Raw genomic sequence first — 12220 nt, 5'->3', positions numbered from 1 at the left:
TTATTCTGGTGGAATAACATGAAGAGAGAAATAGCCCAATACGTGGCGGAATGCCATACCTGCCAAAGAGTGAAGGCTGAACATCAGAGTCCGGCAGGGAAGTTACAACCTCTACCTATTCCAGAATGGAAATGGGAGGAGATAGGGATGGATTTCATCACCGGACTACCCATGACCAATAAAAAGAAGGACATGATATGGGTAATCGTGGATCGGTTGACGAAAAGTGCACACTTTTTAGCGGTAAATCAGCAAGATAAAGGAGAGAAACTCATCGATCTTTACATCAAAGAGATCGTGAGTAAACATGGAGTGCCCAAGAAGATCGTGTCGGATCGAGGATCCGTGTTCACATCAGCATTCTGGAAGCAACTACACGAAGCTTTAGGATCCAAGTTGGACTATAGTACCGCTTATCATCCCTGCAGTGTGGACAAACCGAGAGAACCAACCAGATCTTAGAGGATATGCTTAGGGCTTGTGCCCTAGACTTCGGAGGATCATGGGAAGAGCACTTACCACTAGCAGAGTTTTCATACAATAATAGCTACCAAAGCAGTATCAAGATGGCACCGTTTGAAGCTCTGTATGGAAGAAAGTGTAGATCACCGATATGCTGGTATGAAGCCGGAGCAAGTAAAGAGTTTAACCCTGATTATGTCAAGGAAAAGCAACAAATAATTGACATTATCAGGGATAGGCTCAAGATAGCCCAGAGCCGACAGAAAAGTTATGCCGATCAAAAGAGGAGAACATGGGAGCCACGAGTTGGAGACATGGTATATCTTAAGGTGAGCCCGATGAAAGGACTTCAGAGGTTTGGAGTGAAAGGAAAGCTAAGCCCTAGGTACATCGGACCTTTCAAGATTTTGAGTCAAAACCGATGGTTAGCCTTTGAATTGGAATTACCGGGAAGGTTATCTCAGGTTCACAATGTATTCCATGTGTCGCAACTCCGAAAGTGTCTGAAGACCCCCGATGAACCAGTATCACATGAAGAGCTCGAGTTGCAACCAGATTTGACATACATCGAGAAGCCAGCAAAGATTCTCGAGGAAAACTGGAAACAACTCAGGAATCGAGCGATAAAGTACTGCAAGATACAATGGAAGCACCATCCCGAGAGGGAAGCCACCTGGGAAAAAGAGGAAGACCTGAGGAAAACATACCCCGAACTCTTCAAGTATTACAACCACAACTTCGGGACGAAGTTTTCTTTAAGGGGGAAAGGCTGTAATATCCCAGGTTTAGAGACGATCGAGGGGTAGATTTTAGAAAGGGATGTGCATTGCATTGTAATTTACGGGGAAATTTCGCGCTTTTAAACAAAAACTGCATCGAAGGGGGACAAGTTTCTCTCTCGACACCTTACAGGGCTAGGGTTTCGAGAGTGTGACAAACATGTTCCTTATTCAACTAAACTAGGGTTTTGAGAAGAGAGGGGAGAGTTTGCATCACAAACTTAAGTTGCATGATTGAATTAAGTTGTATGAATGAATTCAACCCAAGTTTGAATTTGAATTTCAAATTCAAATATCAAATGAATATCACATTATCCAAACTTGAGATAATTTAATAAACAATTAGCCTTAATCAAGATTATAAATAATACAACAATTAAGTAAAGCTCATTAAGGAAAACTTGAGCTTTATTAATAATCACACAAGATACATTGTCACTTACAATATTCAAAATTGGAACAAATGAATATTACAACATATTACAAGAATTGGACAAATTGGAAAATGAAAAGAAAAGAAAAGTACAATTTAATGTTCTATCCTAACACTACAATCTAGTCTTCATTGAGCCTTGTACTTGATGATCTCCATGATCCTTGGAGCATCAGGTTGTTTCCCTGCACACAAACACAAAGCAAATAAAAAACAAGTGTTATGCCAAGTGGCATAGCCACTTGGCAGGTTAGCAAAGAAATAATGAACTAGACAGGATATTATCAAGATCAGCCGAGCTGATCCACCAAATGGACCAAGTCCCAACAGGGAACCACACAGGCAGCTCACCAGGCTATGTGCATGCACAACAGCACACATAAGCCAGGGGAGTCACCAAAATGGTGCCAGGCTCAGCTGTCGACCAGGAGAGCAAAGAGAGGATGATATAAAACCTTTTTCCATCCAAACCCTAACCATTCCATCGACACAAGCTCCTGGGTAAGTTCACCAAGAACAGCAAGAACACTTAGAACAGGAAGAACAACAAGCCATCAGAAACCATCCAGGGACAGCTTCACCAAGAACTGTCAACTGTGAGCAAGCACCAGATGGAGTAAAGCACCACAAGCTTGCAAGGAGGAGCAGGGCAAGCAAACCAAGCATCACAGAAGCAAATCCTCTACACCAACACCTATTTCTAGGAGCTGGAGTGAGGTATACCACACAAAAGCCTGAGCAAGATCATATCTTGCTCATACATAAGCATGCTTGCAACACAGGAGCATAAAAGGGTGGGGTAAACCCTGTTTTGATCATCATTTGGTCAGAGACCAAGTGAAACCTGGAAGAAGTGGAAAGGACCAGGGATCAATCAAGCCTATACCCATGGTTATGCCAACCAGAACAGTGGTAGCATCATCCAAATGGAAACAGGAAAGCAAACAATCCCAGAGACTATCCAAGTACAACCAGACCACACTAGCCCTTCTAAGACCATCAGAATATAGACATTTCTATGTCTATGTTCATTTCAACATCAATTGTACTGGAAGCCATTTGACTACCAGTAATATTGCATAGTAGCATACAGAAGAGGTAGGAGCAACCTTTACTAGCACATCAAACAGTGCTAGGGTCACAACAACTACCTAGCCACACAGAAAAGCCAAAAGAGAAGCATATCATCACTCCATGGAGTTCATGCATCACAGGAGGTGCCAACACATGTTGGTTTCCATCCAGATGGGGCATAGGATGCCCAGTCTACTACTGTATCAAGTAGATCATGTATATTGTCAGAAATAGGAAGCCAAGCTTCACTGACAAGCATAGATAAATAAGAAACAACCACACACTAAGCCAAGCAATTGTATCATTACTCAGATTGAGTTCATAAAGGAGCTAGGGTCCCCAACCACTGTTGGCATCCCTCTAGCTCAATCCAATTCATTATAAGAATCATCACTGCAAGCAGTTCATCTCATTTATCCACTTAGTCAAGCAAGACAACACTGATAAATGAATGTCCAGGAAATCTACACACCAGAGCCTTGCAGTGGATCCAAGTGATCACAGCAAGCAACAAGAAGCTTAATCGAGCCAAGCACAAGACACACCAAAGACAAGGCATGGTGATGCACAGTCACCAGAATAAGTCCAGACAGGCATAGGCAGTAAGTAAAGCAAGCCATAATCAAGCAGCTGATGATCACTGGATCACCAGAGCTTGCTAAAGCATGCTAGCACCCAATTCTAGCATCACACAAACCACAGCTAATTAAGTAGCCATATTTAATCAACAGTTGCTTCACAGATAATCAAATAGATGATATATGATTGTATCCAGAAGCACATCAAAAGCTTGATGAACCACTGGATCTTGCTAAACAACTAAAGCATATACCAGTAATCACTGAATCATGCAGTTAAGCCAATAGCAATGCTCAGATGAGCCTACTCATGAATCTGAGCACAAGAACTAGCCATAGGAGCTCTGGCACTTGCAAATTTGCAAGAATTGCATACTGCAACTAAGCCATGGAAGCATCTTTGAATACACATGAGTGCCAGACAGGCATAGAAACAAGAACAGAGGCACAGGGAAGAAATTCTAGCAAGTAAAGCAAGCTTGCACAAGCACATCAGCATCAGCGACAACGCGATGAGCAAAGCAAGCCAGCCATCGTGCAGCATAGGCACCAGGAACCGCAAGCCATGGCTAGAGCTACTGAGAGAGGAAGAAGAACAAGCACATGAGAGAGAAGAAGAAGTGGAGAACATACCAGGGTCGAGCAGGCCGACCACCATGGCGGCCACGGCGGCACACGCCAGGGCGCGGCGGCGCCAGGCCAAGCCAGGCCATGGCGGCCCACAGCACCACCCCACCGTGGCGGCCACAACACCATCACACCAGGGCTTGGGGAGCCGCGGGATCAAGCGGATCCCGAACCCTAGGCATGGCGGTGAGGGTCGATGACGAGCGAGGGACGGCGTCAGCTCCAAATCGACGCGGATAGAACGCATCGCCATCATCTGGCGGTTCGATTGCGCCCCATGGCGTGGGCCATGGCGGCCGGGGACCGCCGGAATCGGCCGGCGGAGGTGCGGGCGACGCAGGTCGCCAGTGAGAGAGGAGGGGATTAGGGTTAGGTCGAGCGGCGCGGGGTGAGGGAGTGAGCGAGCGACCGCTCGGGTCGGTTGGACCCGAGCTGGTTTAGCCCAACCCACTGGGCTCCACTGACAGGTGGGCCCAGGGGCATATATGTCTTTTCACAATTCAATAAAAACCTAAAACTTTGAAATTCCATAGAAAATTGATAAATGCTCTAAAAAAATAATTAAAAATATGTAAATGGATCAGCATAAAATTCTCTATTTAAATAAAATACCAAACAGAATTTTTGAAGACAATTAAGAATAAATCTTATTCTGATGATTTAAATAATAATTTAAATCACTCATATTATTTTCAATAATGAAAATAAGTCCATTAATGCAATTGGACTCTCAAAAACACCTTGACAATATCTCAAGGTTGTATTTACCCTAAATCAAGTATCTCCAAGATGTTCTTAGTATTTAACCTCTCACATGAAATTACAACGACATCGGAAGGGGAAACAAACCCTAAAACTGGAATCATGCATAATTGCTTCTTTAACCATTGCCCTTATCGGACAATGATGCTATTTTTCAGAAACAGAGGACAAGGGTCAGTCCACACCTTCCAACTGCAAAACTTTGCAGTGTTCAGGCAAGTTCATCGCTTGCTCATGTCATTTGAGTATCTTTATCAAATTACTTGCAAAGTACTATGATTATCACTATTGCATAAAAACCAAAACCACTATTTTCATAACTATGAATATGACTATGTGGTGGGCAATGGAACCATGGATTGTGTTGATATGGTGGAGGTTCCATTGCAAGGGTTTATATCCATCTAGGATTAAACAACAAATGTCGCCAGTGATTCTTGTGCCGTAATACCCGTGTTAACCATAAGATCTGGAATGGGACGGACTAGTCAATCGTATTTCCACCTCTTGTACATCAACGGATGCGCTTACCTTAGCAGTTGTATCTGGTGGAACAACCGGAGGGTGGGTATCCCACTCTAATTCCCCACGGTAAAGCATTGCTTGCCGTAGCAGTTGTGTCTTGCGGAATAACCGGAGGGTGGGGATCCTACTCTAATTCCCCACGGTAATGCGGTCTATGATGGGTTGCAGCTACCGGCGTAGGAGTGTATGGTAGAGCCCAGCACTGTCGTCGTGGTCGGGGTCCACCTTGAAATCTACAGGAATAATGGGACCGGCGTGGACCCAGGGTCGGGGCATGCAACAACGGGTGGGTGTGCGAGGTAGCGGAGGAATATGATTGACTATGACCTTACTCCTGGCCTCACACCAAAGGAAGTGTGGACAAGCCTGCAGCTTGGTTGGCAACAAGGTTAAGATCTCTTATGGGTAAAGCAACACCCCACTGCAGAGTGTAAAGAACTGTGACCTGTCACTCCCTGTTCCGGGATAAGGAACTGCGAACGCGGCCGGAAAGGAGCTCCATGAAGTTCTAGTAAACCGGTGAAGGCTGACGGACATAGCTCTTTGGAATAAAAGCAATCTCTTGAAGAAATGATTATCAAAACCTGCATTGGTATTAGACTTTCTGGTCTAATATCGTAGCTAGTGCATTAAACACCTTTTATCTATAATGAACTTGTTGAGTACGCTCGTACTCATACCACTCTTAAATCCCATGCTTAGATTGTCTGAATCGTCTGGAGGAGGACTACGACAACAATGAAGGAGCCGAGATCATCGGCTATGAAGAACCAGACCTCTCTGGAGGTATCGAGGGCGTAGACTACCTCATCGTCTACGGAACCGGAGAGGCTTCCGGAGGAGATCAAGCCTGAACATCTCGAGTAGTAGTAGTAACCGAGCAGCCCAAACTCTTAGTATTTAGCTGCTCGAGGAAATAAATGTATAACTTAATGAGACTCTTATATTGTAAGCTAAGTTGGGTTCGCCTCGAACCCAGGAGTATTCCTCTTAGGACCCAAGAGGAGCTCCGAGACGACATGTGTATGATATTTGTAATAATAAATGAATGAGTTATGGACCTGCTATGTTCTGTTGTACTACTCTGAGGGATGTAATATTTGCGGAATGGTACTTCGTGAATGTTATATCAACGACTGGCATACTACAACATGCAGTGGTATGCAGGGTCACCACAACAAAATAGCAATGAATACGAAATACAATAGAAAAATAATCCAGCTGATGTAACTTTCAACTTTTCATTAAAAATACTTCAAAGAACGCACAACAGATAAGAAAGAATTGCCTTTAATCTTTTATTTTTACCGTGGAAAAGGTGGGGGTGGCCACTACGGTATATTTTTCATTTAAATAGATTTAAAAAAGCACAGAAACCAGGGTCTCTAGATAATTTACATGGGCGAATTGCTTATAATCTAAAAACCCGATATTTGTATTTTTCATAAAGACTTTCATCATCCCCACCAAACACGGTGTATCACCTTGCTGAATCTTTCCATTCATGTTGTTTTACTACACTACAAAAGGACCATCCCATCGAGTACCTACTTATTTTTATTCTCAGATTGACATATCGGAAGAACTACACCAAGAGGTATTACACCATGTAAACAGAGTATCTAGTTTTGGGAAACAAGTTATCTCAACTGCCCATTTACGCTTTTAAAGGTGAATCTCATAGGCTACTGTAGACACGGCTGAAAACTGCTAGATTACATCTCTGAGTGGCATCATCACCTGTTTAAGATTGCATATCACACATGGCAACCAATCCATACTGTTCCACATTTTCTGGTAGGAGGACAAAAAAGAAAGAAAGAAAGAAAAGGTCAATTATGAGAAATAGTATTGAAATAAATGAAGAACGGTTAATTGCAAACTCAAATCAGTCTCGAATATAGATCGTTACTGGAAATAATTGAGCATAAGACTAAGTGTAGCAATAAACAGTGAGGAAGATGCATGATTTCCAGTTCCAGTGTAAACTTTCCTTGTTCTGGCTTATGACATTATTAGTGATCAGGGTTTAGTCTATATAATCCTAAGATATGGAAATACACTCCGTAGGGAAAACTATCAATATCTAATCTATAACTGGTATACTGGAATCCTTGAAAATCAGCCTAAGCGCATCAAAGAGTCAAAACATCTTAGTTGGCATTCATGCATTTCATGAATATAGGACAAACGGGATAGGACCCAGATGATTAAGGTAGAGGAATACAGTATATCAAACCTGAAAGTTTGAGGGGCCAAAATTGCTTCATGTGACAAGAAGATGATTGAATCCGCCCAGATCTAGTCGCTGGATCATTCCTTCGTAGTTCCAGCTTAGAGATGCTTCGGTATTGGTGGTGATGCTCCTCGTCTCCAGCTCGGAGGAGGACGGCAGAGTCATGGTCACTGGTCGTGGTTCAGGCGCACCGAAATGGGGGCCATTTTCTCCAGTTCATCCATCTTCAACAGATGCAGTAAATACTCACTCCATCATGTAACATAAGATGTTATTACGACCAATTATAACATGTAAGACAATAATTTTAGATTGTGCAAAAACATGTAAGACACTATATCAGACCATTTTTATTCAATAGATGCACCAAATACCCCCTCCACCCCGTAATATAAGATGCTATTACAACCAATGACAACCAATATTGGTTAGAATAGCATCTTATATTATGGCACAGAGGGAGTACCAATCAACATAGTGAATTCGGAGTGCTCTATGAAAAACTACTTAAATAACCACAATAGCAAGAATCTGATGTCAAAAGTCATTCACCTTTTTCACTTCCAATATCTATAGGAAGTTCCTGGGAAGCCTCCGTGAAGCTGATGTCATGAAGACATGAATCAGAGCTATAATTACCTTGATTTGAGCTACTTGTCTCTTCAGTACTCAACCTCATCCCGCAAAAAGTTAATTTTTTTTTTCAGTTGCCATTAACTTACAGCATCGTTAAATAAAGTGAAATAGTCAAATGTATCACTAATACCACATTTTGTGTTCTGCGTTCATAGAAACAATGGAATGATCCCTCTAACATGCCAACCCTGCGAGGACATGGTGCATAATATAGTGCAGCGGTGTCCACACATTGTTCCATAAAAAAATTCAGTAAAAACATGATAATATGAAGACCAACATTTTGAAGACATCATGAGAAAGAACAACATTGCACCATCAAAATCAAAATGTTGCAACTGACAAAAGGTCAAAAAGTACAAACAATGTGTCAGCCTCCATGTGGCTCTACCCAATTTTGTACAGCAGTTTGGAAAAAAAATCAACATTAACAAGATCTGGCCTCTTTGTCCACTCAAGCTCTTCTGGGTTTAGATAGGCTGTCAATTCCATAACGCCGCCATGTGGCTCTACCATCATGATCCTCTAATTCGGCCTCTTATTCGTTGTCGCTGTTGTTTCTGCCGGCAGGCATGCCACCTGACTCAAGCCCCATCTCACACAACCTCCCTGTTCAACAAATGCTCCTGACTGCGGCGATGTCACAAAACCGAGACATCAAATGAGGGCATGAGTCATATCACGAACTGGGTGAAATGGGGGGACTGGCTTGTAGGAATATTTAACACTTGCATAACAAGATTGATTTAGTGCACTTGTCAAATTCTTTAGGGCATTTTACTAAACTGGAACATCGACAATCAACATGCAGAGAAATTAACGGGAATGGGTTGTTAATTATCTTGTTTTTTTTCAGAAATGAATTGTCGTTCGAAGATGACATTCTGTCATTTGCTTCCTCTGTCCAGGAAAACTACCTCCGATTGGTGAATAATACCACCTCCCCGTAAATTTTAATAGCATGCCTGACAATTATTCTACAAACTGCGATTGTGGATTAAAATCTATATAGAGAATAGTCACATCATGAGTCTGATGAATCTGATTTTAACATTACTCAAATTTCAGAATCACCACTAATACAAAAAAAATTAAACCCTTTTCCATTATTCCTTCGAATAATGACAAAAGAGAAGTACATGGCACTATAGTTCAGGATGTGCATATGAAAAGATTGATTTTTGGAACGTTGCATCTTGACACAAACCTTGATTTTCCAGCGTTGATCCGCGACAGGGACTCGGCCCCTTTCGTCGTGCTGGCTGGGACGGTCTGCCAGCGGGTGCAGATAAAGGCGGACAGCGGATGGGATGCAGCGTAGCCGGTGGCGGCGCTGTGCATTCAATCTTGCGTAGAGCGTCGGGCGGTGGTGGGCAGGCTCATGCTACCTCTGCTGCTGCCAGATTCGTGTCCTTCGTCGCCGCCTTGACGTTAGGGCATGTATAGTGATAGAGAAGGCATGCCTTCCCTTATCTCGCCACATCATCTAGAGAATACAATTGGTATAAGTCCTACAATGCGTTATCTTTTATAGCCATCCCTAGAAATTAATGATAATCAATTTAATTTGGTAGAAAAATATGTTTCTAAGGGAAGACATGTCGTACAATGAAGAAAATAGCCTTCATTTTTTTTGTAAGAGATGATCCCTTAGCCAAGGGAAGACAACCTTCTCTTCTTTCATTCTCTCGTCTCCAACTAAGCAAAAATCTAACGTGACACCTCTAAGGAAAGGTTGGCGTCACCCCATTGCACGTGCCCTTAGGGCATGTGCAATGATTGATAAGACTGTTTTATCTTAGCACTGCCACGTAACTTAGATATAACAACAAAACATGATGTACAATGGGTTATTTTTCCAGTGTTATCTCTAGTAATCAAATATCCTAAATTTGTGGTGAGAGAGATTGTGCTAAGAGATTATCTCTTAATTAAGAGATTGCAAACCCTTTTTTAACATTCTCTCTCCTCCACCTCAGCATTTACCCTACGTGGCACTGCTAAGATATCACCATTGTACATGCCCTTAGGGCCTGGCGAGGGGGAGGTGTTGGGGCCCTGCGGTTTGCCGACTGCAAGGGATAGAGAGAGATGGGCGAAGGTTGCCGGTGCTGCTGAGGGACATACGGGGGTGAGATGGAGATGGGAACGGGAGAGATCGAGGAAGTCGGGACAAGGTAGTAGAGATTTGTTTGGTGGAGAGGGCGTGATTTCTGGACACGTTAATGGGCAGGGAGCCAGGCCTATGCGGAGGTGGACGATGGACGAAGCAGGAAACGAAGCTGACGACCAAAAAGTCGACTAGTGGAAGGTGGGGAGAGTAGGGAACATGTTCCTCCTTTTAAGTAGTGTAGATAGATATGATTATTTATGGGTCTTTTTTTTTATGTTAGCCACTTAAGACTGTTTGGACATTTGAAACCAATTTGTTTTGGAATTTTGATGATATTGATATTATCCATGTCATTAATGTCTCCCCACAGGAAAAGAATGAAAAAGTTTTTTGTGGTGAAGTTATTTTTATAGAAAACTAAGGAACACAAAACTGATAGCCATCAAAGAATAGATGAAAACCTCAAGCTTCTGGATGCCAATGCATTCCCCTAAACCAGCAACCTCTCGCCAGCAACATCTTAGGTTTGAAACCTTCACCTTGTCTTTTTAGCACAAATTCGTATAACCTCGAAGCGTCTTTTGAAATAGAAGTAAAAGTGCAATAGGATCCACCCAAAGAAAAGGAATAGGAAGAATTATCAAAACTATGGCAAAATATATTAAACAGAGGGAGTAGGACGGCGCCGTGCCGTGTAATACGAGAGAAAGAAATACTCCTACATACACAGATACACTGCTCGTATTTCCTGTCAAAATAACAAAATTATACATGCATCACGTTGCGTATACATCAGTGCGGTGCCCGACTGCTCGCTCAGTATACTGTTCCTTCAGATTAATATTGGCAAGAACAAAATAGCAATCTCGCTATATATTACACGGTTCCGATGAGATTACATGATTACATTATCATCTAGTCGTCGTAATCGTCGTTATCCCTGCGGTTGAGGAACCGCCTGACGGCGCCGACGACCGCCCCGCCCACTATGAACAGGACGAGCGTGTCGAAGCCGCCGCCGACCCCGAGGGCGACGCTGGGGCCACCGTAGAAGCCGAACGGCGACAAGCCGTACCCGCCGTAGCCACCGTATCCGTAGCCGCCCACCAGCGGCGGCGCCACGCCAGGGTTGACGTAGATGTTGGTCCTGCGCGTGCGCGCGCGAGCATCGGAAAACAAATCAGAATTCAGAACTAAACTCATCCTCCAACGCAAGCTAAATGGACCAGCGTGATTGTCAATTGCCTACCTTGAGTTGTTTATCCGTGGACCGGAGGGTCGCGGCGCCGCAGACCGGAACGCCTTCCCGCCGACCCTGCCGCCGGACTTGCCCGCCATGGCGTCATCGACGGGCGAGAGCACGAGCACGCCAGCGGCCAGCGCGACCATCGCCAGCTTCCCGAGCTTTTTCAGCTCTAGGTTTCCGGCCAACGAGGGAGACGCGTCCTTCTCGTTGGAGGCCCTGCACGAGAGCCTCGAGGATGCCGGCCTTGACGACCTCGTGAGCTGCAGGGCCGTGCAAAGGGGCCTCCCTGCAAGAGATGTGGGTGCTAACGCCATAGCTTCTTCTAGCTTGCTTGCTCTGTCTTCTTCCTCTGAGCTTCTTGAATTGATTCAGTTTTAGATGGGTAGTGGTAGTAGAACTGTAGAAGGCTAGCTAATCTTGAGCTTCTTGGTCTTGGACTTGGATTGCCGCGTTTTGGCACGAAGAGGAGGAAGGGTAGTAGGAGAGTAGAAGGCTTATCTTGAGATGAGAAAGCGGCCACTTGGCCAAATGTGAGCGGCCGGGTGAAACGTCTAGAGGAGAGAGATCTTTTGAGCTCTCGTCTGTTTCGTAGCTCAACTTGGTTTCAACACATGCAGCTGGTGGCACACGGCTTCGCCCGGTATTTTCGCAGCTTGGTTTCTCTGGTAATATTTGTGGTAAGTCTAAATGGGCAAGCGTTTTTTTTTTCGACGAGATATTCTAGGAGCCAGGTGGGACCGCATGTGAGC

General features: G+C 43.9%; 1 protein-coding gene across 1 annotated transcript; it reads right to left on the bottom strand.

Moving 5' to 3' along the window:
* Positions 1–10948: 10948 nt before the first annotated feature.
* On the bottom strand, positions 10949–12016 carry LOC127312394 (uncharacterized). Its single transcript, XM_051342922.2, has 2 exons — positions 11475–12016; positions 10949–11372 (listed from the first exon to the last, which is right to left on the bottom strand). The coding sequence occupies exons 1-2, from the start codon at positions 11783–11785 to the stop codon at positions 11141–11143; spliced, it is 543 nt and encodes a 180-aa protein (XP_051198882.1). The 5' UTR covers positions 11786–12016; the 3' UTR covers positions 10949–11140.
* Positions 12017–12220: the final 204 nt, after the last annotated feature.

Source organism: Lolium perenne, chromosome 7, assembly GCF_019359855.2.
Source record: "Lolium perenne isolate Kyuss_39 chromosome 7, Kyuss_2.0, whole genome shotgun sequence".
Lineage (NCBI taxonomy): Eukaryota > Viridiplantae > Streptophyta > Magnoliopsida > Poales > Poaceae > Lolium > Lolium perenne.
This window is presented reverse-complemented; position numbering and strand designations above follow the sequence as displayed.

Excerpts from the sequence above, each read along its gene's own strand:
- LOC127312394 (XM_051342922.2), bottom strand. The coding sequence starts at position 11,785 with ATGGCGTTAGCACCCACATCTCTTGCAGGGAGGCCCCTTTGCACGGCC. Across the intron at positions 11,373-11,474 it reads CCACGGATAAACAACTCAAG|GACCAACATCTACGTCAACC; the intron begins GTAGGCAATTGA and ends GCGCACGCGCAG.